This window comes from Carettochelys insculpta, chromosome 4, assembly GCF_033958435.1.
Source record: "Carettochelys insculpta isolate YL-2023 chromosome 4, ASM3395843v1, whole genome shotgun sequence".
Lineage (NCBI taxonomy): Eukaryota > Metazoa > Chordata > Testudines > Carettochelyidae > Carettochelys > Carettochelys insculpta.
Window position 1 is genome coordinate 44,689,892 of NC_134140.1, and position 26,152 is coordinate 44,716,043.

General features: G+C 44.4%; 1 protein-coding gene across 8 annotated transcripts in view; it reads left to right on the forward strand.

Moving 5' to 3' along the window:
• The first annotated feature begins 3,464 nt into the window (after positions 1–3,464).
• Positions 3,465–26,152, forward strand: part of LIMCH1 (LIM and calponin homology domains 1) — a 308,724-nt gene continuing 286,036 nt past the window's right edge. For 3 of the 8 annotated variants that reach the window (XM_074992680.1, XM_074992679.1, XM_074992678.1), the window contains exon 1: positions 3,465–3,960. In XM_074992680.1, the coding sequence (XP_074848781.1) occupies positions 3,862–3,960 (99 nt within the window). In that variant the 5' untranslated portion in view covers positions 3,465–3,861. Of the gene's footprint in view, positions 3,961–15,939; positions 16,044–26,152 lie in introns of those variants that run through there. The other 5 variants (XM_074992677.1, XM_074992683.1, XM_074992681.1 and 2 more) reach the window with 3 other exon arrangements.

Consider the following 26,152-nt stretch of genomic DNA (forward strand, 5'->3'; position numbering starts at 1 on the left):
GGTGGTGTTATCCTCTCCATCTACTGATACCAAAAGGAACAATGCTTGTACATTATTTTGACATTATTTTGTCTAATGGCATTTTCAGAAACGACGCATTGACAAAATCATGTACAGTAAACTCTTTCATCTCCAGCACTCTCTGATCCAGAACTCTCAAATAACTGGCCTTTTAACCATAAGCAAATTTTAGTTACATTTTCCATAAGTACAGAGTAGCGAAAGTAAATACAAATAAATACAGCAAATACAGTGAGGCCATGTCTACACTAGAAGCATTTGTCTACAGAAGTTACTGTTGGAAGAGCTGTTCTGACAAAACTTCTGTCAACAGATTGCATCTATGCATAAAAGCAGATTGATCTTTTGTTCCGTTCTGTCGACAAAAGGGCCACCCACTGCATTTACATTGCTTTTTTGTCAACAGTTTCTGTCGACAAAATGCATTTTGTGTATAGACACTCTGTGAGTTTTGTCTACAAAATCTCAGTTTTATCTGCAAAACCCTCTAATGTGGATGTAGCCTATAAGTATACGCAACGAGGGGTCCTAGGGCACCTTATAGACTAACAGAAATGTATGAGCATAAGCTTTCGGGGGCAAAGACCCACTTCATCAGATGCCGGCCTGCAGATTATGCCGTGTCTACACGTGCCCCAAACTTCGAAATGGCCACGCAAATGGCCATTTCGAAGTTTACTAATGAAGCGCTGAAATGCATATTCAGCGCTTCATTAACATGCGGGCGGCAGCGGCGCTTTGAAATTGACGCGGCTTGCTGCCGCGCGTCTAGTCCAGACGGGGCTCCTTTTCGAAAATGAGCCCCGTCTGGACGAGACGCGCGGCAGCAAGCCGCGTCAATTTCAAAGCGCCACTGCCGCCCGCATGCTAATGAAGCGCTGAATATGCATTTCAGCGCTTCATTAGTAAACTTCGAAATGGCCATTTGCGTGGCCATTTCGAAGTTTGGGGCACGTGTAGACGTAGCCGAAGTGGGTCTTTGCCCCTGAAAGTTTATGCTGATACGTTTCTGTCAGTCTATAAGGTGCCACAGGACCCCTCGTTGCTTTTGCAGATCCAGACTAACACAGCTACCCCTCTGATACTTGACTATAAGTATACAGTGTACAATACTACTGTTGTTGGTAAATAAAGTGCCCTGCATAACTTTTCGTTTGTTTCTTAATATTTAATCTTGTTTTTCTTTAGTGTTATGCATTGCTAGGTATACCTCTCTGCTATCCAGAATATTTGAATGTCCTGGTCCCAGGGATGCTGGAAAAGAAAGAGTTTACTGTATTTGATATTAATCAATATAAAAACTATTAGAAAAACAATTAGCTATGTAGCTATAGTAACTATTTTAAACTTGCTATTGTGTTGAGACAATGTGGAATTTATTCCATTCTATTTCTGATTTACATTATCCTTTATTAAAATGTTCAAGAATATAAACCAGAAAATAATTTTGTATTGTGAGTATCATGAAATGCATTCACTATTTGCCTTAAAACTTTTCAGATTAGATCACCATTAATATGGATGATATTGCTTTCCAGTTTTAATATTAGGAAAAGTTTCTGATCACTTACTTTACTGGTGACTGCCTTCCAGATACATTTGACAGCTTAGCAAAGTTCAGAGGTTAAACAAAAACCCACAAGAAACTATACAAAAACCTTTAAGAGTCAGAACCTTCAAACAGAATTGGTGTTAATTACTTCAGGGTACTTAAAACTTTCTCAGTAGAAGAGTTACTATTTGTGGTATGAACAGAGCAATAAAATTGAAGTTTCTCCAAGCCTTTGAGTGGAGGGCAGTCAGGGGGAGGGGTGTGTGTGTGTGGAGAGAAATTCAATCCTGAAAGGAGATAGGTGAGAAGTACAGTCCCAACATCTTCCTCTCAAATCAGCTATATTCTTTAGCAAATACTTCCTTTGCTGATAACCTTCATTTTCTGAAACATTAACATACTGATGATTAAAAAACGCTTTAATATGAAATAATGATAAATATGTATATATATAGGTTAACCATATCCAGATACATTTCATTAGGTTTTGGCCCTTGACATACTTATGTACATGCTTAATAGATGCATGGCCATTTCTTAACAGATGTGTAAATGTTTGCAGGATTGGGCCTTAAAAATAGAGGCTACTGTGTAAGTATATAGGTCTCACTTCAGCGAAGTCTTATGCACATGTTTAATTATGTTTAATTACCAGTTCTATTAGAGTTGGGACTACTCCCATAACAAGTTAAGCACATATGTAAGTCTTTGGTAAGGTAGGAACCTTTGACTTTGATATAAGAGAAAGAGAGTGATTGTGACTATTGAATTGTCAGCTCTGTCATTTAAAAGGTACACAACCTGAGATATAGTTAAATTTTGAAAGATGAATTAATAGTACTTTTAGGTATGACACCCACCCATCAGTTCCCTTGCAAATGTTCATAATTTTACAATCTTATTTCTGTGCTTTTTTTTTATATACTTTTCCCTCCAGTTACTGTGACAAAAATTCACAGATGAAAGCCCTTAACCTGTAACCAAACCCACATGGTCATAAGAGATTGCTGAGAGGGATCCCATTGCAGGATTACATCCAAACTGATGTATATACAAAAGTTATAGACTGAAAATGACTCTACACACAGTATTGTCAAATGCACAAACCCAGGAAGAAGAGGAATTTCTCTGCCCTTCGGTCCTTATTAGGCATAGGAATCTTTCATGCTACTTGTAACAATACAAGGCATTTTCAGACATGACTGACTTGTGAAAATATTGATAATGTCCCTTAAACTATTGCTTTTCATGGCTGGAACAACAACAACAGCACTCTCCTACGTCATGAGACACTCAAGAGCATCCCAAGTAACTAGTGAAAGTCCCTTTCCCAGTTCAGGAAAAGTGGGGACACAAAGTGAAAGGGCAAATGCTGACAGTACTACCAGGATGAGCCCCGTAGTTTTTGTTTAGATCTGAGCAATTAAATCCCCTCCTGTGTCCATAGCCATGATCCTTGTAGTTTCAGCCTGCCAGATTCCCTGAGCATGGGCCATGTGGGACGCACACACAGGAGCTCTCTCTTGTAATCAGTATTCCCTCTATTTTTTTTCTGTCCATGGGCAGAATACATTTCTTATGTACCCCCCAGGCATGTGTGGATGTGCCCCATCAATAGAAATACCCACTGCTTGCGATGGGTGCTGTGCTAATTGGCTAGGTGGTACTTGACTCTCTCCTGAGCCACTGCCCAAGCTCAATTTACGGGGGAACATCGCACGTTACCCCTGACTGAACCAGACCGGCCGCCGAGAGAACGGGCAGGCGGTCACCAGCAACATCTGAAAAGGGTCGGGGCCTCCCCCTCCACCTAGGCAGGCTGCTGGGTGGGCAGCCCAGCCCTGCCCGAGGCTGATTGGGTGCCAGGTGCGCCTGGGCGCTTCCCCAGCTGCTGCAGACGCCTCCCGGCTCTGTGGGTAGAGCGCCCCCGCTCGCCCCAGCGCGTAATGAGGCATGTGATTGCTGCTGTGTTGCCGTTGCCGCTCCCGCTGCTGGGGGCGGGGGCATTTGCATGGGCTGAGAGGGAAGCGGCCTCTGCCGTCTGTTTTTTATTTTTAGCTGGCGGCTCAGCCTGGCTCAGCTCGCGCCGCAGGGGGGCGGGGAAGGGACGCGGCAGACACCAGCAGCGAGAGGTGACCGCCGGCGGGCAGCGCGGCTGCAGGCGGCCCCGAGGGAGGGAGCCGCGGCCTCTCGCTCCCCGAGTCGGAGGATCTGCCTGCCGGGCCCAGGGGAACCGCGGCCAGTCTGTGCGCGCCTCTTGCAGCGGAGGCACCGGCTAGCGCGTGCAAATGGCCAGTCCTCGGCCGGCGCTGGAAGAAAGTCCGCCTCCGCCGCAGGACCCTGCCCGCCCTGAGCCAGCCTTTGCCGAGGCGCAGCACTGGATCGAGGTAAGCCGGGCGAGCGAGCGGCAACCGAGCGGCCCCTCGCCCGCGGCTGCCTCCGGGGACTGGCCCGGCCCGGCCGGAGTCCCCCTCTGAGCGGCTGAGGGCTCTTCACGGTGCACCTCCTGCCCACAGCAATGGCTCGGGCTTCTGCCTGGACCCGCCCGAGCCGTGGAGCCAGCGCGGGAAGAGGGCGCGCGCTGTGCGGTGGCTGGGCTGGGGCTGCACCTCCCACCCCCCGTTCATCTCTTAATCGCGTTTCGGGGGGCCGGGCGCTGGTAAACAAGAGCGGGGGCAGCCCGAGCGGAGCCCTGTGCGCCCGCCGCGGAGTGGGACCACGCGCGCCGCGACCTGCCCGCCTGCCTACGGCATCCGCCGAGCGCCGAAGCGGGCCGGGGCGGGGGCTGCGCTCCTGCTGCGGGTCAGGTTTCTCTGGCGCGGCGGATTTCTCGCCGTAGATACGCGCGGTTTCTCGAGTGGCTCATCCCGCTGTACGGCGCGGAGAGAGCGGATTAGGGGGAAGGCGCTGCCGGCGCAAAAGCTCAGCGTAACGTCAGGGGCTAGGACTCGCCCGGTGCGTGTTGGCGGCTGCAGATGAGCAGGGTGGCTGGGATGCGCCGAGGGAGGAGGTCCCGCTGGACTGACGGGCAGGCGGATCGTTGTGTGGTTTACAGTGCCTGTCGTTACCCGGGGCTGTAAGAAGGCAAGAACTTCCCCTGGCACCGCTACCCTTTCCTTCCCTGCGTCAAAGACACTTGGTCCTGCTCTGTCCAGGGGGAAAGCAATTTGGTCACTCTTCTCTCATGTTTATAATATGCATTATACGCCCAGGCTGTCATGAAATTCCATAGTGCATCTAGCATGTAAAGTCAAAGCCCTTTGCATAACCTGTAATCTAACCACCAGTACAGAGCACCCAAAAGAAACTGGGTGCGGTTGCCTTGGGCTACAGGGAGTAGATGCCTGCAGTTGGGAGTAGATGCCTGCAGTTTCTGTTTTAACAACTGTCAGAGAGGTAGCTGTGTTAATCTGTATCTTCAAGAACAACAGGAAGTTCTGTGGCACCTTATAGACTAACAGATATTTTGGAGCATAAACTTTGATAGGTAAAGATTCTCCAAAATATCAGTTAGTCTATAAGGTACCACAGGACTTCTTGTTGTTTTAACAAAGTGCTTAGGAGAAAACACGCTGGTTCTGAGACACTCCTAAGAGCTAGATTAATTTCTAAGGGCTATGTCTGACAGTATAGTTAGTTCAACGACTTATGAAGAATAATGGTTCTTGTTCTGATATTCAACAAAAGGGTAATCTTGGGCCAGAGTTGAGTAAAACTGCCCTGAGGAGGAATTAGTGGCAATTTGTGTGTGTTTGTGGTCCTCTCACCTTCAAAGAAACATAGTAGAGGTCCAGAAATAGGAAACAAATATAATGAGAATGAGTGTCTAGGGCTCTCTATTTAGAAGAAAATGAGAAGATAAGGGTAGTATGCTTAAAGAAGAGTCAACAGGAACATGACAGGTCTTTACTTACCTTCTCCATATTAGTTAATATTTTTAAAGCCCTTTTTACCATGCTGGGGCCAGAAAAATACTGAATTTCATTGCAAAGCTGAGAGAAAATGGTACTTTTTTTTTCATGCAGTGACTTTGTGACTGAATTCCACTGGTTATGTTGAAACTAAGTTGAGTGGAATTAAAGAGATGAGATTTAAGGGTGGTAAGACATCTGTAGTTATATTATGTGATGATCTATGGACTAATCCTGGTGCTTCAGAGAGTAAACCACACATTGCCTAAGGTCTGGAGGAAAATTTCTCAAGAGTAGTCTGTTCCACAGTTCACCAGGACAGGGATTCTTCTATCTTGCTTTTTGTATTCCTGTTCTAGATTAGATGGACTGACCTCTGTTCTGAATCAGGAAAGCAATTTCTTCGTCCTGAAAGCCTGTCTTGTTTCCCTCCCCATGCCATGCTGGTGTATCTGTCTTTGTGTCTATACCGCACCCATGTGTAGGACTTTACATACAACATTGTCTGTATGTTTTCTCTTTTCTTAATCGTTTGCAAAGCACATAATGCTATTTTCTCCACACCAGTCTCATTGCTGATGACAAATTGAAATTCATGAAGATATTGTAATGGCTGCTATTGTTTTCAACAGGACATATTTCTGGAACATAGAAATTGCCATATTTGATTACACCAGTGGTCCCTTGAGTCCAGTATCCTGTCTCAGATAGTGGCATACTGTTGTCCTAGTGGTTTAGTGGCAAGTCTGAGAAACTGTCTTTGCCAGATGTGGATTAATCTGCCTTCCACCTCAGGTCTCTCCTTAATCTGTAGCAGATTGGTTTAGGCCTGGAAACATGAGGCCTCATATCTCTTCCAAAACTGTTGTCAGCTTTTACTGTCCTAATGGGACAGTTGGGTGCAAAACAATGCCCTGTGCTCAGCCTGATGGTGCCAAGTTGTTTGTAATGCAATAACTTTGGAATGCCACATCTGGTCAATCCTAAAATTTCAAGGAAGGTTCTAGGCATCAGTATGAAGAACACTATTTTTATGGTGAAAATAAGAAAACCAGAAGGGGGCAATGGAGGACACACAAGCCTTTGGTATTGAGTTAGATCCAGCAGTGAAGCCAGTTCCCTAATTACCTACAGCGCAAAGAACCAGTTAATAGCAGCCATTAACACCTTCTGCCATCATCTTGTCTCTTCCTTCCCAATAAACCACTCAACTCTCCCCATCCTCCAGTTTGTTGTTTAAAATAGTGGCTTGCACCCTGAATGAATCATGTTCTGGACATAAAAGAAACATAATAATGGGGCAGGGGAGGGCACAAGGAGCCTGTGATATGGGGGGAGAAGGTCATGGAAATACTTGTGGTGGGATGTAAGCAGGGTGTTTATATTCCACTAGGCTAAATATAGGATGCCTGTGAGAGGTTGGGGGGGGGGCGGGGGTGTTCTGGCCAAAATGGGACAGATGGTCACTTTGAGTCGGGCAGTGGCTGCCCTGTGGGGGTTGCCACCCAGCTAGGTGGGGAGGGGGATGCTCCCTGTCCAGCTCACAGCTGCCCCATGCCTTGGGGCACTGGGAATGGGCTGCGGCCCCATGGGTGACCTTCCTGTGCTGGTGCTCCTCCCAGCTTCCCAGGGCTTCAGGGATTTGCGAAAGGGGTAACAGCCCGCTGGTGCCCCTCCCAGCTCCCCCAGCCATGGTGAGCTGGGAGCCAGTTGCAGCCACATGAGGCTGGTTCCCGGGTTCCACAAGTGATGGGGAGCAGGTAGCCAAGGTCAGCAGCACTAGTCAGTTTCCTGGCTCCTGTCAGTAGTGGAGAGCAGAGAGCCAGGCACAGCCACATGGGTCAGTCATTGTGGGGAGCCAGGTGGCAGCCACACCAGTGCACTTCCGGGTCCTGGGAGCTGCGGGGAACTGGGAGGCTGATGGCAGCCATGCTGATGTGGTTCCCCCAAGCTGCAGGGACTTGAGAACCAGGTGGCAGCCATACCCATGCACTCCCAGCAGCTGCACAAATACAGGTCAAAGAGCCTGTTTGCTAAAATAAAAAGGGATGTCTTCCTGGTGCCTGAAATATGGGCTGTCATGCTGAAAACGGGATCGATGGTCACTTTAGATCAAAGGCTGCACATCGAAGGGGCTACTTCCAGCTCTTAAATGCAATTATTTAGCTCAGTTGCTCTTACGGGCCTCATCACTAGTGCCTGTGTGCCTAACAGTTGTTTATGTATTCACACAACACCCTTATGAAGTAAGGGAGTATTTATCTTGCCAAAATGTTGGGAGGAGGGAAACTGAGGTACACAGAAAGAAAGCGATTTGTCCAAGGTGTGGTAGAATAGGGCCTTGAATTTCAGTTTTCTGGGTCCTCAGGTAGTGTCCCAACTACTGAATCATCCTTCTTTCTTTAAAGCCTGTTTTGAATCTTGCTATTTTTTCCCCTGAGTAATCACCTCTATCTATGTGTTTCCTTGAAAAAACTTTCACGTATCACCAAGTTAATCTGGGGGAGGCAAAGTTGATGTGACTACTGTAGTACAGAAAATGGTCTATTGAAATTCTATTTTTTTTTTCTGATGAGATTATAAATCTGCTTAGTGTTTTAGGAAACATAATTCCACCTTGCACCATATGTTTAGTTTCATATAGATATCAATACTACTCACTATTTATGCAATAGTAACCCACTGTTTTAGTTTTAGTATAGCATATGCTGTTTGGGTTTAAGCACCTCATTTAATAACAAAATGGACTGTAAAATTGTTAGCACTGAGAAGACTTAACATGTTGTTGTATTTGTATGATAGAACTTACTTTTTGGTGCTCATTGCATTATTAAAGTGCAGTATCCCATTTCAATTAACACATCTCAACTTCACTGCAAGAACAGATCAGCCTTCGACAGAATAATGGCTTACTACTGTGAAACTACAAATCATTTAATCTAGTGGTTGGTAATTGTAAAATGCCAGTGCTCCCTGATATGTTGCTTTTCCTCCTGGCCCCCGCCACACCAAATTAAAATAACTGTTGGTTTGAAAGAACATCTGTATAAGCAGCTATTTGTGCCACAACAATTCCTATGAGGATAAAACAGCAGTAGAGTTGCACTTAGTGTTGTGGTAACTCCAGAGTATTGTTATCCCATAATTGCATCTCATAGGCTTCCTTCATTATGCTGCATATTCACTGTTGGGGCTTTGTTCAACTAGGAATACCTTTCCCATAGACTTGTAGTAATTAGAAGATTTGCCAGCTGATAAAAGAGCTTCCTTTATGGCTGCTTGGTAATAATAAACAAGTCCTGTTTTTCACTCGCCTCAACAATTGGAATTTGAATTTGCTGCTCCTGAAAGTATGCATGTTGCACAGGCTGGAAAAAATCTCCAATTAATAAAGATCCCTCCCCATTAGAAAAAAAAAATCATGTATTCCTTCTATAGAGGACTCTCGTTAGGGAGAAATTTCCTGTGAGTGGCTTGTTTTGGGGGGAGGATGGAATGGGTTACTGGGCAAATCAGCTGGCTCCGTAAGGTCTTGTTACTATGTACAGTAAGCCTAGTGCAGCAGCTACACTGATACAGCATGTCTGGTAAAGACACTTTATGCTGCCAAGGGAGAGCTCTCCCGCTGTCATTAAAAAATGCACCTTTGCAGAGCAGAAGCTATGTCAGCAGGAGAGCTGTGCACACAAGCACTTACGTCACTATAATTATGTTGCCCAAGGCATGGGGACTAAAATGTTCATACCCCAAGCAACGTAAGTTTTAGGGGGGCAGAGCAGGGGAAGACTTAAGAACATTCCTATTAGCTGGTGACATACTTAACTTTATTCTGGCATAAAGACGAAAGTCCGTTTTTCACTTAAAAGGGTGGAGAATGAGAATTGCAAGAAAATCCTATGAATTTACACCTGGGAGAATTCTGCTCCACTGCGCATGTGCAAAATTCATGTGCTGTGCAGACTTTGTTTTTTCCTCAGCAGAAAATTTTGATATGTGCTGAAGCTATAAGTTTTACCCACTAGGAACTACTGTGGAGCCGACCACAGAGCAGCCCCAGCTGTGGACGGGGAAGGAGGCTGTTTTCCTCATAGTGGCCCGTGGGCTGATTCCAAACTGCGGATTCCAGGAGACTTTGTGTGCTGCTTCCACCCCATTTCAAAGTATCTTAGCTCCCACTGGACAGTTTATGGTTTTCTGGCTAGTAGGAGTGCGGGGATTTTTCTGGGGATTGGGAGCTGCACCCCAAGCCTCTCTTCTCCTCCCCCCCTCATTCAGCATCTGCAGCAAAGAGCTACAGGGAGCAGGCTGCAGTTTTGAGCAGTCTGGGTCTACCGCAGGCAAAGAGCCTGCTGCTGGCTGGGAGCTGCCCAGCTAAGTCTCCCAGCCAGAACTTGCCTCTGGAACCCCAGACCCTCCCCCTCCCACAACCCTCTGTTCCTGCACCTGCAACCGTGCACCTCCCAGACCCTGCACCCCAATCCCCTGCTCTTGGTCACAACCCAAACCTCTGCACCACAGTCCCCTGCCCTAGGTCACAACCCAAACCCCAGCAAGCCCTCCTGCACCCCACTTGCCTGCCCCATGTTACAACCTCCCACTCACCCAAAATCATAGCCCAAACTGCTGCCCTGAGGCACGGTTGCCACCTTCACGCATGCCAGACCCACACAGCTCCTCCTTTTAATATCATGGAAGAGTGCATCCCTTGACTACTTTCCAAATTCTTGGAGTGGTCCTCTAGCAAAGATTATTGCCCACCCCTGCTGTAGCAGCAGTCAGGAGGCCTGGGATGTAGTGGGACAGTGCAGGGGCGTATGATGGAGTGCTGTGGTTGTTGCCAACTGGAGTTCAGGAGGGCTGAATGGGACTGGGGATGCAGGCGCAGATGGGGTTAGTGGAGTGTGTGTGAAGGGACACACAGGACAGGGGAAGGTGGATGACTGAATCAGCCGTGGGTAAGGCTCCCTAATGATCCCTCTTGATCCCACCCCACAACTCTTCACACATCTCCTGTTCACACCCAGGCTCCTTCCTAGCAGTTACTTCCTTGTCCCTCTGCTCATTTTTTACATAGGCATTTTGAAGTAAACTGTCAAAATAATTTAAACTATGTGATTATATTGTGTTAATCTGGAAAATGAAATACAGAATCATATGCTTGGAAGAGACCTCAGGCGGTCATCTAATCCAATCCCTTCTAAGGTAGGGCTTTGTCAAGCTATCACTTAAACCTCTAGAGATACAGATTCCACCACCTACACAGTTAATCCGTTACAGTACTTCATCACCTTCCTAATGAAATAGTTTTTCCTACTGTCCAGTCTAGACCTCCCCCGCTTCAACTTGGGACCATTGTTCCTTGTTCTGTAATCAGGCTGTTCTCAGTGATGATAATCTCCATCCTCTTTGGGTCCCTCCCCGCCACAGGTAGCTGAAGGCCTCTATCAAATCACCCTTCATTCTTCTATTCTGTGAATTTAGTAAGCCCAAATTTCTCAGCTTATCCTTAGTCATGTGTTCCAGCCCCCTAATCATTTTTGTTGCCCTTTGCTGGATTCTCTCCAGTATGTCCACATCCTTTTAGTAATGGGGAGCCCAGAACAAGATGCAATACTCGAGGTGTGGCCTCACCAATGCTGATAAAGGGGAATAATCAATTCCTTAGATCTGCTGGCAGTGCTCCTACTAATGCTCCCCAATATGCAAGTAGCCACCTGGGCTATAAGTAGAGTTGACTCAAGTGCCCCTCCAGTGTGGTTAGAGCACTTGCCCAAAGCACATCTCACAAATGGGTCTGAGGGGTAACGAGTGTGCTTAAGCACACTGACTCGTATGCCAAATTTAAATCCTTGTGCACAGAATTTTTAATATTTTGGTGCAAAATTCCTCTAGGAGTATGAACAGTCTTGTGTGGGGTGTCTGGAAGCAAAACCTCTTTAAGGGGCTGTGCCTCTGGCCCACAGTTTGTGGCTGGTGTTCTGAGACTTAGTTTCCAGTGCAAAAACCTAATTTTCTAAGGGAAAGGGGAGGATTTCATTCTCATGGCTTTGACTGCTGAATTAAGGAATCTCAATTGCAAAACCTATTCAAGTAGCTGATGATCTAAAGTACAGTGGAAGGTACCCAGGATTGTTAATATAAACAATTAGCTTAAACACACTCATTGCCCTCAAAATCACTTGTGAGATGTGCTTTGGGAGAGTGCTCTAACCAGACTGGAGGGGCACTTGAGGTAGTTTATGCTGCTTTATATATAAACATTCATTAAGTGATTTGAACCCACTGAGTTGAGCACATAGCTAGACTGCATTCTTATTTATATTACCTTTTTCTTTTATGGTTTGTTTAAATTCCCATTCTGTATGAAGTGGTTTGTGTGGGATCCTTATGGCAGTAACTTTATCCTACTGTGTATTAATACAACTCCTAGCACAGAATACCTCGCTACCTTTTTTTTTTTTTTTTTTTTTTTTTTTTTGCTAAGTAGGGGTAGAACTTGCAGAGCTTTCTTGATGCGCATAGCTCTTGTGAGGCCAATACAGCTATCCTTGAAAGCATGTAATAAGTTTGTGCTGCATTATTTATTCAACTGTAGAATGAAGAGTGGTTAACTAGTGAATGACTGATTCTGGTGGCTTGCCAAAATTATGATTATCTAGCAGTATTTGTAGCTGAAGCTTTCTCTCCTTCATGCTGGAAGAAGTTAATATGAATATGTTAATAAAATCTGCTGGAAGTAGACTTAATGGAGAGAACAAATACTTCAACATCATTCCATTTCAAGTGTAGGAATTGCTGGTATTACTGTTCTGAAGGTAAGGAATGTGCCAGCAAGAACTCAGTACTACTGAAGGATTTGAGGAATGTGTCCTTTAGAGATCATTTGCATGAAAATGCAAAGGTGTGCATGTGTGATACCTTGTAAACAAAGCCAATGGGTAGCAGGTAAAGCAATGAGCTTTTGTCTGTAAGCAACATGTTGTTGTTAAGTCACAATTTATGCTATCACCCAGTGTATGACTTGTGGAGTCTCTCTAATGCTTAAAGTTCTTGTGGAGGGGCAGGGCAGTCATCACTGCTGTGACAGGTATGGATCGCACAGGGCTCCCTCCATCTAAGCATTGTGAGGTTGGAGAGGGGAGTGATAGTGGTTGAGCCAGCTGACTGAGAACCTTTTGGCCATACAGCTGTAATACTGGTTTGACAAGTTCTTCCCACCCCCACACTGTTCAAAGATAGATCTGAAAACTGGGTCTATAGTTATTTTGTGAGAATCCACCTTGGTGGATACTGAGATGCTGTGGCTAGGCCCAGAGCTGAATGCCATGATGAACTGAAAACACTGAGCTGAAGCCACAGAGAGCTGGAATCACTGGGTTTTGCCTACAGCAAAACCCACAAGACAGCAGGTAAACGGTTGCCAGAGCACAGTGGACAGGTGGCTGACAGGAGCAAGCAGCACACGGCTGGTGAGAGAAGCAAGAGGCAGCTGACAGGAGTGACCAGTAGGAGGCTGGTAGGAGAAACAGTGGGTGGCCAGGAGGGGCAGCTGGTGTGTGCAGGGGCAAGCAGGATGCTGGACCAGCACAAAAGTGGCATTGCCTCAGGCTCAATGAGGGAATGCATCAGGGTGTTATGTCGGGGCCTGCACAGACTGGACAGAGTTGTAAGTGGGGCATTTGAAGGGGGTGGGGGCATGGAGAAAAGTTGGGTGTGTGGACTGGATCCTTACAGTATTGGACCGGTGAGCCTGAGAAGCAAGGGATACCACTCAAGCCATTTGAGCTGGGACAGTTACTTGAGGGTTGGTTATGAACTCTGGTGTGGTATTTTCCCAAGCTTATGCCATATGACGTTTTTGCCTCTTTCATTAAAAGTTTCTTTTCTACACTCAGACTCTGTGCTCATGAGTGAAGCATTGCCCCTCTGAGGCACCCAGGGGTGTGTGAATTTCCCAGGCTGTTGGGTGTGGGTTCAAGATGGTTCTATGTGAGATGAATGAATTAAAACCCCTACATATTGAACCGAGCCCTAGTTGCTGCTGTCTACTTGGGGCAGAAGGGTTATATTACATGAATAATGCAAATCAGAGGCTTTTAAGGCATGAAACCAGCTGCTGGTGAGAACTCTCAGGCTGGTTGAGAGTGAATATAATCTGAGATTTGTGTATTTAGGGTTCGTTTCAAAACCCATTGAAGACTTTGGAAAGACACTCGCTGACTTCAGTGGATAGTCTCAGAGAATTAGCGGTGTTAGTCTGTATCTTCACAAAACAAAGTGAGCAGTCCTGTAGCACCTTAAAGGCTTATAATATTTATTAGGTAATGATCTTATTACCTAATAAATTATATTGTTAGTCTTTAAGGTGCTACAGGATGGCTTGCTTTTTTGTGACATCGGTGGGCTCTGGATTATGTCCTTTGCCATTGCTGCAAGGATGTATGTTGTAGGGTAGATCCATAATGTAGCCTGGAGAATGACACTCTGGAAGTGAGCGAGGTCTGTAGATCATTTCTGTTCTTAACTTGGCATATTTGCAGAAGGAGGTCATTTAACTTGAAAGGTCACCTTGGACTTGTTTTGATTTAAATTGGGAAAGAACTGTCTACCACAGACAAGGTAGTTAGAATATATCAAACTATTCACTCAGGCTAAAATAACCCATTTTTGTTCAGTGTGTGTGCGCATGTGTGCATCCCTTTCCATTTGCTTCTTTATATATGGGCTCAATTCCCCTAACGTGACATGGCTTAGTAGGGTGTTCTCAAGTGGCTTTTGGCATGAGGTTGTGGGCAGGAATGGTCGGCACAACAACGTACTTGTTAAAGTTCAAGGGTGAACATCAGTAGTTCAGGACTAAACTGTCCAGTGTCTTACAACTGTGTTAATTTGGAGACTGGGAAGAGACATTATGTCCTCTCAGAACTTAAAAAATAAATTCTGTTTCATCGTAAGGAGACATCAAATATGAAAAAATAGCCACCAGTAAGGCTGGACCACACAGTGTTGTTCTGCTGCTATCCACTCAGTAGAGAAGACCAGATTAATAACACAACCAGTTAATTCTATTCCAGTAAGAATGTTGATGTTAATATGGGTTGGTCCTCCCTGGTCCAGGACCCAATGAGGGAATTTGCCAGGCCAGGGATAGTCATTTCAGTCTCTCTGCTGCCCACCTCTGGGGTCTACTTGGAAGCTGACCCTGCTGCTGGCTAACCCCAGCTACTGTGCTCCACTGCAGGTCCTGGCCGGGCAGCTGCTGCCCAGGCTGCGGATCAGCTTCACTCCTAGTGCCCCAGCCACAAGACTGGACCATGGGTACCCCAGTCACAGGACTGGCTCAGCTGCCAGCAGGTTGGGTTCCTTGCTCCCCAGCTGGGGCCTGGGCTTGAGCAACAAAGGAGGCAGCAGCACAGACACACAGCCAACCCTGTGGCTCTTTGGTCCAGAAGCTCTCTGATCCAGCATTATCCAGGGTTCTGCTGGGCCATGGACATCGATGGATGGGACAGTTCTGGACCAGAGGGGGTCAACCTGTACTATAATATTTTTGAGGAATCAATAGATGATTTGGTTGGTCCTCAGCAAATAAGATGAGTTGTTGAACAAATTAAAAAAAATAAACTGGTGTCAATAGTGTTATTTTTTTTCAGTCTTCTAACACTAGATGACCTTTTCTCCGGGATAAAACCTGTGTGTATCCTGTTTCGACACAACTGTCAGTGTGGAAACTGGTGTTTATCCATCTACCTGTGAATGGACGCTTCTGTATCTGGGCTCTATAACCACAAAAAAAAGTAACAATACAATATCAAAATTAATAAAAATTATCCCCTCCTTTGTTTAGCTAGGATCTTAGAAAAACACTCAGTAGGTCCCAGGGACTAACTGTGAACAGGTAGTCTGATTAGAAAAGGTTTTCGTGGACTAGGATATTATTCCCTCTTGCAATAGGGTAGTTAAGGACAATAGTTCCAAAAATATGTAGCTTGTACTTTAAAAAAAAAAAAAATTCAAAAGATCGTTCCTGTGAAGAAGTCTGGTGTCTTGCAGTACTATTGCTATCTGGCTTCTGTAACTGATATTATCTTGAATGACCGGTCCCTGCACCAATCAATCCTTAAGACTCAAGCAGTCTTTCATGTAGCTGTAGCCCCTGTCCTCAAAGGGAGATGGGTGAAGGTAATTTAACATTGTCTTTGATGCTATAGTAGGTGCCTAGAAGCTGTGGACCAGGACCCCATTGCATTAGGCACTGTATTAATGCAGGACCCTGTACTTTTGTGGCTTTGCTGAACTATGGCTCTTTTTTTAAATGGATTGTTGTTGTTTTGTTTTCTGGGGGAAAAAAACTTAAGGCAATATGAAATATGTTATAATTCTGCCAAATTAACTATTTTTCTTAGATAAGTTATGCTATTTTTGTTTTAGAAAGCTTGATGTTTTCTTTCTTAGGTATCGTCTGCCTTGGTTTTGAGACCCCAGTTTTCCTGAAGTTATTCTGTACCCCGGTTGGCCAACATGGAATTGAAAATATTTTTAATGCCATAACAGGAAAGGTATTTGATATGAATTGCAAGCTTAACAGATGAGAACTCAACATTGAGCCCTTCTTAAATAGTCTTGTGCTTATTAATATTTGATTAGAACATTCCTCTGGCATCAGAATCTGTCTGCCAAATTAGGCAGAGTAACTTGCTTAATGTTAATATTTTTTTAAAAAGAATTATTGGTGATCCTTAATTTGGTATTATGGGTGTCCCCTTCATATAATTAAGGCTGCAGCTAAATTGCTTGATTGGGGAAAATTCTTTTTTATAATCAAATCAACAAAATGCCAAGTCTGTTTCAACATTGGTAGATGGGTGAGGGTATTTTGGTTTTGAAGAGGGACTTATATTGTAACAATTTGACAAGTTGACTTTGTGAACAGTAACATCACTATGGCTTGTGGGCTCCAGAGGGTTCCTGATTTCTTTGGGAGGTTCCAAGGCCAGAGAGGAGCAGAAAGTAGATAAGGGCCATGTCTACACTAGCCCCAAACTTCAAAATGGCCATGCAAATGGCCATTTTGAAGTTTACTAATGAAGCGCTGAAATACATGTTCAGCGCTTCATTAGCATGCGGGCAGCTGCGGCACTTCGAAATTGATGTGCCTCGCCGCCGCGCGGCTCATTCCGATGGGGCTCCTTTTCGGAAGGACCCGGCCTACTTCGAAGTCCCCTTATTCCTATCTGCTCATGGGAATAAGGGGACTTTGAAGTAGGCGGGGTCCTTTCGAAAAGGAGCCCCGTCAGAATGAGCCGCGTGGCGGCGACGCCCGTCAATTTCGAAGTGCCGCGGCTGCCCGCATGCTAATGAAGCGCTGAACATGTATTTCAGCGCTTCATTAGTAAACTTCGAAATGGCCATTTGCATGGCCATTTGGAAGTGTGGGGCTAGTGTAGACACGGCCAAGGAGAAAAAGGGTTGTTCAATCCCTACATCTGCTGCGTGGAGCCAAGATAGCAAGACTTATTGGGTGGAAGGGGAAATGCACTCCACAATGTGACATCTCCTGCCTCCCCCTCTTCCTTCCAAACTTTCTACTCTCACACCTTTCCTTCTTACAGACCTTTTGTGGCTCAAAGTTAGAAAGGCCAGCTTCTTCAGGCCTTGCTAGATATCTGGTAGTAGGGATTGAGGAGAACATGGCCTTTAAAGACTGTAGACCTTTCCTCTCTCCACATGGCACTTCTGAGATCTGCAGAAGAGGGAAACCTAGTGAAAGCCTCTGGTGGTTTCCTAACACCTTCCTGTCAGTCCTAGAAGATTCACTGGAAACCCTCTGTCTCCTTGGCTTGTTGGGGTCAAGGCTGTGGAGTCTACCAGTTAGTGCATCCTAAACCTGGTGTGTTTTTGGGGGTGTCGAGAATTAAGGCCTTTGGGTTAGGCGGATAGTTTGCAGGATGTTGGAGTGCGAGTGGGAAAGTTGTTTTTTTTTTTTTTTTTTTTTTTTTTTTTTTGCAGGCTTGGATTTAGAGTGATGGAATCTTGATGCCCTGGTGCTTCATGCAGGAGATAACAGGAGTGGGTGGGAGTTCTTCAGTCACCATGGTGGCCCTGTCTCCTCCCCCGACCCCTTTCCCCCTCCCGCCATATAGGCCAGGAACAAGAGACGGAAGGCCTTTTTTATTTTTATTTTTGCTGACTCCCACCAGCTACATTCCTTCCCTTCCTGTGACTGTCGAGAAGCCAATAGGAAGGTAGCTGGATTCCTGTGTTCTTTAGGAGGGGAGCCCTGATCCTGAAGACAGGCTTTCAAGGGTAGAGTTCCTTTTTTATGGGCCTTTGTGGGTTCCCATTTAGGAAGCTCAAGTGCCCTTCAAAACAAGTCAGACTTTCCAATATTATGATGGGCTTAAAAATTAACTAGCGGTTAACCTTCTTTCCTGCCCCAGCTTATTTGAAGTTAAGGTCTCTCCTTTGCAAAAAGCCACAGACTCTCGCCTAAATGGCCACAGGTGTAACACTCTCTTTCTCACCCAGTAGAGACAACGGAAACGAAACCTCCTGCTTGTAGTCATGAATATCAGCATATTACACAACAGTCATGAGCAAGTGTAGGCAAAGGTGGGTTTAAGATTACAGTGGAACTGGGGCTGTGATTTATATTTACTTCCAAGGGCACCAAAATCAGAAATCCACAGAACTAGGTCTGCTGTCTGCCAGAGGAGACCGAGAGTGAGGAGATTGGATCTAGTGGGATTTTTACGTGATTGTAGACCAAATGCATTTCTCTGCCTCAACAGCTCTTTAAACTGGTTAGTTTTGAACTACAGCATTTGTGTTTGAAATGCTTTCTGACCTGACTTATTTTAATGACTTTCAAAAACATGCTTGATTTGGAAGTCTTCAAAATAGGACTTTGACTGCTGGTCCTAAATGTTTGGGTTAAGGCTGTACATGTCTTGCCCTTAGAGATGGGTGAGTCTTCCATTTTACTATCCATGGTGACGTTAAATAGATCTATACTCTCAATACTGGCAGCGGTGGGTGGCAAGGGATGGAAAAGTAGGTGGGAATAGGGGCAGAAAGGTTGAGTGATTGGGTGGGGGAGAATCAGGACACTAGGAAGAGGGACATGAAAAGACAAAGGGTGTGTGTGAGTGACAGAGAGACAGAGACAGACACACAATAATGGCAGGGGTGCCAGACAGCCCTTCATTCACCTTGTGCGTGCAGTGACCTGGGGGTCCTCAGCATATTCATGGAGGCATGACTTCTACCCTCCCTTTATATGAGCTAGATTCTAGAGAGTGTTTGCTTATTGGGGTAACAGGGTCAGATGCCTTCTCTCTACCTTCTCTGATCTGTAGTCCTGTGGGAGTCCTTGCCTTTGTATGTGTGCCAAACTCTTGGGGCAGGCCCTTTGCCACACTTAGGTGGTGTGACTTCTTCTTTCACCCTTATGTGAGTGAGGTTCTGGAGGAACTTACGTTTCTTGTGGGGCCTGAGCCCTTCCCACTCATCAGAACTGCAACCTGGGGGCTCTGCCCTTGTATGTGCACCACAATCTGGGGGGGTTCTTATCCCTCTGTAGGGGTGTGACCTGCACCCCTGCCCTCCCTCATTTGAGTCAGGTTTGTAGCTTGTCTTCCTGGATTGTCTGAACCCTGCTCCTTACACTAGTCATGGAGGCTTGGAGTTGGGATGCCTTGTCCCTTTGAGAAGGTCTGTGCCTATCTCCCTCTTCTCCACAGCCATAAACCAGGATTTGGAGAAGCCCTGCCCCTTTGGGTGGGGAACTGAGTAGAAGCATGCTTGGAGTATGCATTAAGAACATGCAGATTAGGTTAAGGTGAGGAGCTGAAAACAGGTATACTAGGCCCAATTACTGTAACTCTTGAGCACAAGTAGGATGCAGGGTCATCTGAGCAAGTGGGTCCCAAGATATAGTTCCCAAGCCAGAATTTCATTACATTCACAGATTCTAGCAACTGTGAAGTTTGAAACCTACTCTGTACAGAAGTCTGGGAATCAACTATAAACATCTGGAAAGAACCTACCTCTGCATCAGTGTTTTTTATTCGTATTTTTTGGGTGTGTATGGGGAGTGGGTTTGTTGATAAATCTAATCTGAATAGAGTAGACTGCTCAAAAGTTGCTGAAACCATTTTTTGGGGGGAAAGGCTTTGATAGTTCTCCATTTGTCTCACTATCTGAATTTTAAAGAGAAACTGATGTTTCTAATTGTTGAGGCAATTATATAAAAATGGTAAATTGGTAGCCGAATTGAATACCTCGAGTACTATTCTAGGGGAGCGGACTTGGCTAACCTTGGCCCGGGCTGAATAGCCGGATATAACATGCAGGTAAGTCCAGACAAACACTGATTCAATTTGTACCTGTGCCCAGGGGATTGAGATACAATGAGGAGTGCGGGGGCAATGTTTAATTGGAACTAATCAAAAACTGTTTATTTCACACACAACAGCAAAATACAAACACACAGCAACAACAGTAACAAATACAAGATATGAAACTCATTGTTTTAACTTATTGTCAGTGACATAGTAGATAATTTGGTTGTGACAGGTCACAGTACTCTGCTGTCAGGAATAACTGAAAGGTTGGTTAGTATGTGTCTGGTTAGGATTGGCCTCGAGCACCTTACACCCACCAGAAATATGTAGGCTAAAAGCCCAATATCTTAAAGGCTGAGGTGCCCTAAAGCTCGGTTTGAGCTGTATTTAGGTTTTTGTGGCTGGTTTGGCCAGGACCTATTTGTCCAGTCAGTGGGTTGCTAGGCCACTGCTGGGTAATATGGTGCAGGGTTTCCCGGTCACTAGGTAGTTATCCTGACATAAATAATTTATATAAACACTATTTTCTATATCTGTCTATACCTATATTAAGATTAACTATCTTACCTACATTAATATTATGTAAACAATCATAATAAACAATTATAACAAGCAATAATTATAAATAACAGTTTAAAGGATATGGTCTTCGGCTTCTAGAGAGCCTGAAAAGCAGGGCACTAGACCTTTATTGTACAAGTGGCTGAGAGGCCTGCCGCACTGGCGCAGGGCGCCGCGTCAAACAAGGCCCTCTGTGGAAGCAGCATTTGATGGCGGCAGGTCGAGGCAACGGCCAGGAGAAGATGGTCGGCACCGGGGGGCGTGCGCTGAGGTGTTGAGGGCACCAAAACGGCGGTTGCTGACTCTGCAGTTCCTCCTCGAATGCTGGCTCTCGGATGGTGAATGGTGCGGCAGCAGATGAGGCTCACCTTATAGGGAAGTGCTGTCTAGTAGCAGCTGCGGCTCAAAAGGCCAGCAGTGCAAGTGATTTCAGCTTTGTGGTCAGGTCAGGTCAGGTCTGGTCAGTCTCTCACACTCACACTCACACTCACACTCACACTCACACGCTTCGTTCGAGAGACTCTCAGATTCCCAATGCTGCTGAGGTGTGTCCTTATATAGGCCATCCTCATTAGTATTCAGAGAGTTCTGGAAGGATGCCCATATTTGATAAGGGCCAGTCCCCTCAGGTATGATGGACCTGATTGAGGACTGCACCAGGTTTGAATTTTTGAATGTAGAATGTCAGTTATGGCAGTTGGTAATAGTCTTATAGGGAAGTGATTACACACGATTTTAAGATTTCTGTCCCCCATGCCCCCACAAAATTAGTAACTCTTTCATTTAATCGTATAGATGAGGTAAGCACACAATACACCTAAAGATTATGAGCATGGTCTCATCTGAGCAGCACACACCCTGTTCACAATCTCTACACTAATATCAATAACAAATGAGAGATGTTTACCTCGGGCCCTAGTGCTAGCTTACATCATGTGGTTGTCAAACTTAAACAAGCACCTTGGTGAATTCTGCCCAGCTATGTCATGCCATGCTTGGGGGAGCTCCCTGTAAACATCTATAAAGTTACTTCATTGTCCACTACCATTTCTCAAACCATCTTGTTTGTCATAAGGTCTAAAAAAAAGTTTGACCATGGTTCATCTGCTCAAATTGCTGTATTACTCCTTCATCTGTCTCTCTTTTTATACTTTAGTGTGAGCTTTTTAGGACAGGAACTTTTTTCAATCTTTTTTTTTGTACAGCACCTTGCATAATAGAGCTTACATCCATGGCTGTCAGGTGCTACAGTAATATAAATAAATTATTTTCTAGCATTCTGCTTCCAAAAGTGTTTAGTTGGAAAAATAAGCACCTTTGAAACATTAGGTAAAACCTGCTATTCAACAAGAGCTGTTTCAGGAATGATTACATTTTTGAGGGGGAGGGGAAAAGGGAGGAATAAGAAGGAAAGAATAATTGGTTGGCCCACTGCTGTCATAATTACGAAGTTCAACCCTGAAATCTTTACTTGATCTAGCTTCAATCAAGTTTGATCCCTTTCAATGAGATGACTTGCATGTGTGAAGTTTTGCAAAATGAGGGCTGTTGAAACTTGCCTAAAGTACAAATTTGTGTCTGTTAATGTGAACTTAAATCTTCAGCCTAGCAAAATAAATACACATGTGATGGCAACAACACTAGGTTATAATGTCCCCCAACCTCACCAAAAGCCAGGGGGATAATCATGTGTGGACTTTGAACCCTGTGGTTTGGAACTGTATAAAAGTTGTCTCCCTGTGTGTTGATTCATGAAAGATATTAAGAAAATAACTTGCTTCTGTGGATGGGGGCAAAATATCAGGATGAATCAATTATAAAGGTAATTAATCTAATTAGGAAGAGTGAGATTACATTTTCATGAAAACCTCCCTACAATATTTTAGCTTTTGGTAACCCTGCAAGAAAACACACATCTTCAAAGTTCAGGCCTCTTAAGATCTTTACCTTTTTTTAAAAAACAGAAAAACCTTGGCTTTTAAAATATAGATAAGAAAGGCCACCCAATCTCTCTTAATCAGGAGCCTGCAGAGAGTCCACCTTGCTGTGGATTTTTCTTCTCTCCAGATATCCTCTGGGTTTTGTATTGCTGCCCCCATTTCACTTTGCCTAGAATTATTCTCCATGGAGGTAGTGTAGGGTTTCTTCCTGGATGTCTAACTTTTTGACAGCTCATTTAAAAGACCAAAGCTTATATTAAAATCAATTTAAAAGGACCCTTACTCTTGCAAACTTTTTTCCTGCCCACTGGAAGTAGTAGGTCTAGGAATGTCCAGATCTCAATAACAGAACCATCCAGGCATGCAGGGCACTTCTAAAAGTAGAAGTAGCAGCTGTTCCTGACATTCAGTATCCCAAATTGGCACATCACAGCTGGGTAGCTCAGAAATCCCTGATGAGGAGATGAATGTAGGGGGAAACAGGGTGTTTAAAAATAACACTCCTCAAGCTGCTTGTTTCTATGTCTGTACTACCAAAAAAAACCCACAACAAGCCTGTGGCAGTGAGGTCAGAGAACTTGGGTCTATGAACTCAGGTGCACAGGAACCAGCATGCCAAGTGGGTCCTAAAGTCAGAATTTTGGCCCAGGCAGGAATGTCTGCTACTCTTAAGTGCAATCCAAGTCTATAGACCCAGGTTCTTAGGGGTGTGTGTGTTGTGTTGCGTTGCAGTGTAGAAATACCCTAAATGACAAGTGTCTTTGCCAAGTAACTTCCCTTCCTTTCCACTCTGCACCACCTCTTTTGCCACTTGAGTATATTGCAGGCAACAGATTCCTACATCTTTCAGATGTTTGTTAATTGGTGGTGGTCTTTGGCAATAAATCTGTAGCGGGATTAATTTATTTTACTTGTCCTAAGCGCTGGATGTTCCTCATACTGCTTCTCAGAAAATGTTAAGCAAAAGCAGCTTTATTTTTTAAAAGTAGAAAAGCCCACGCCTAGTGCTTTTGTACTTGTATAATTTTATACCTTCACACTCATCTGCTTTTTGAGAGTCACTTCAGGGGAAAAATAGAGCTTTTCAATGACTTATCGAAAATATGAAGCACTGAGATGTTTTTGACAGATACAATTAAAATGAACTTTCTAGAAGAGAATGTTTTTGAATGCTCTAGGCATTTATCAATTTTTCATTCTCTATAGATGCTGTTGACTCTTGTTTAGCTTGTGGACCACTGTGACCGCTAGATCTCTTTCTGCGGTACTCCTTCCTAGACGGTCGCTTCCGATTTTTGTCCATGTGAAACTGATCCTTCCAAAATGGAGTGTTTTTGCATTTGGCCTTGTTGAATTTCATCTTTTTTACTTCAGACCATTTGTCCAGTTTGTCCTGATCATTTTGAACTATAAGCCTATCATCCAAAGTACTTGGAACCCCTCCCAGCTTGGTATCCTCTGCAAACTCTGTGCCATTATTTAAATTGTTGATGAAGACATTGAACAGAAGTCAACCCAAAACTCATCCCTGCTGAACCCCACTTGTTATCACCTTCCAGGACTGTGAACTATTGAACAATTATCCAGCCAGTTATGTACCCACAGCTCCTACTGTTATGGCAAGAAAAATCAGCATACTGTGGATGAAACTACAGAGTTAACTCTACCTAGCTTAAACCTTCTCCTCTTGAAAACAAACTAACACTACACTCCTGGCTTTATTTTCCTCTGTCTTGTCAATCCTACATTGACAAGGCAATTCAGTAGTTGGCAAAAGGGTGTGGTATTTCATGTTCAGTAACACATGGCAGTCTGATCCCTACTTGTCCTGCCATCCTTGCTTGTGAGCAGTCTCGCCCGTTTCGGTAAGAAGGCTCATGAGTAGTCCTTACTCATGACAAAGAGTGTGTCAGGGCAGAGATCTTAAGTCAGAATAAACAACTTTATGTGATGTTTGGGTCCAGTTCTATGCTACATGTGGAGCTGAGGTGCCTGTTGAATCCAGTAGGAATCTTGGCTGGGCAAGGCATGGAAGAAACTGTTAGTAAATTTTGACATTGGCTACCCCATTCCACCCCTCACTTTACACCAGCCTGAATGCATAGCTCTTTATTATCATAGCTAATGATTTCTATAGCAAGCTTAAAATCATCTTTGTTTAGACGTTTGTTTCAGTACGATTGTTCACTGGCATGAATGGCTTTCTGCTGTCTGAGTTCTGTGCCAGGAGTCTCCAGTGTGCTTTGTGTGCCATTTGTCAAGTCTATGAAGCCAGTAACTTTCTACAGTACTTAAAATATGTTAGTGAGATCTGTCTCTCAGTATGTGGAATCCTGGCTTAGTTGTTAGGATTGACAAACCCTGGAGGTCCATGTTTGTTCCTCTTTTTTGCTTCTATCATGGTTTTTGGACAAAATTTCAAGTACCAATTTTGATAAATTGCTTGCTGTTGGAGTAATCTGGACGTTACTGTCTCCTAGTATTAGGTGTAGGTCACATGATAAATCATCAGCGCTTTCACTGTTAGCAAATGGACAAGTAACAGTTGCATCTCTAAGGCAATTGCATACTCATATTAATGAGCCTCATGTTGAAATTTTACAGATTTTTGACGAATGTACATTGCCCATTTCTAATTCTAAAACCAAGAATCCATTGTGCTCTGAATCCATGGCTTGTTCTATCTGGAGAAGACTTGTTCTCTTGTGTAACTTTGTCACTGATAAGCAACTAAAGAGAGAGAACCCTCTACATCTTTTTATTGCTGGGTTTAGACTTCTTGTCTGGTTCAGCACTAACTATCCCTTCCAGTTCACTTTCTGATGGCGTATGTCTGAGTTTCCCCTACTGTTTCAGGTATTTTTTCTGTCCTAGAAGCACTTTTCACACAGATTACACCTATAACTTACCTCTAAAGGCTAGAATGAATTGTGACTCTCTTGAATTTTCAGGGAACTGGTAAGTTATCCTTTTCATGACTTGCCAGTTTGTTCCAGTTATCTGCTAACCTGCATGCCCTGTACGAATTTGATAGGCTTCTGTTGAGCGACTCTCACATGGAACGATTCTTTTCCCCCTTCCACATCCACAAAGGTGGTTTTCATTATTAAAAGAATAAACAATGACTCGATGGGCTGAAGAATTGATGTTCTTTCCAACAAGCTATCCATTTCCAGTAGTCTAGTCAGCTGACATATGCTGTGTTTGTTTCTGCCCATCTCAGGTCAAATGTGAGACTGCCTGTACTGTTCTGACTGTTTTGCCTTCAGTTCCAGTCTTGGGTGAATTTAATACTTGCAAAATGCTGTTTGGAATATAGAAAAAATTTTTAATTAATTTGCTAAACTAATCTCAGTAAGACATGCCTTTGTGCTCAAACTCTTCGTAAAAACAGGCTTATATAAAATGAATACAACTGAAATGTATCCATGATGAAGAAAATTCACTGTAAATATCTTATTTTTGTTTTTCTTTTTAAATGATCCCCTGTGCCATAGGGCCTATGGGGTTTGCAACTAAGTCATTTCGGCAGGAAGAAAGTGAGAATGCAACTGACTCTATTGATGTATATTTTTGGTCTGGCTAAGAGAAATGCAAAAGAAATAACAGGGAAATTCCCTCCTAAGTCATCTCCCATGGGACTTACTTGGAAGCAGGCAATCTGCCCTCCACCCCTTGTTTTTTGTTTTTTTTTTTTTCTTTCTTAGTGTATCTGGAAATTTGTATGTTTTCAGTGTTCAGGGGGATTTGCTCCTTTTGCTCCTGGCTGTCAAGAAAACAGTGAAACAGGCAGTGAGAGGACAAGTATGGTGTGATGCATGA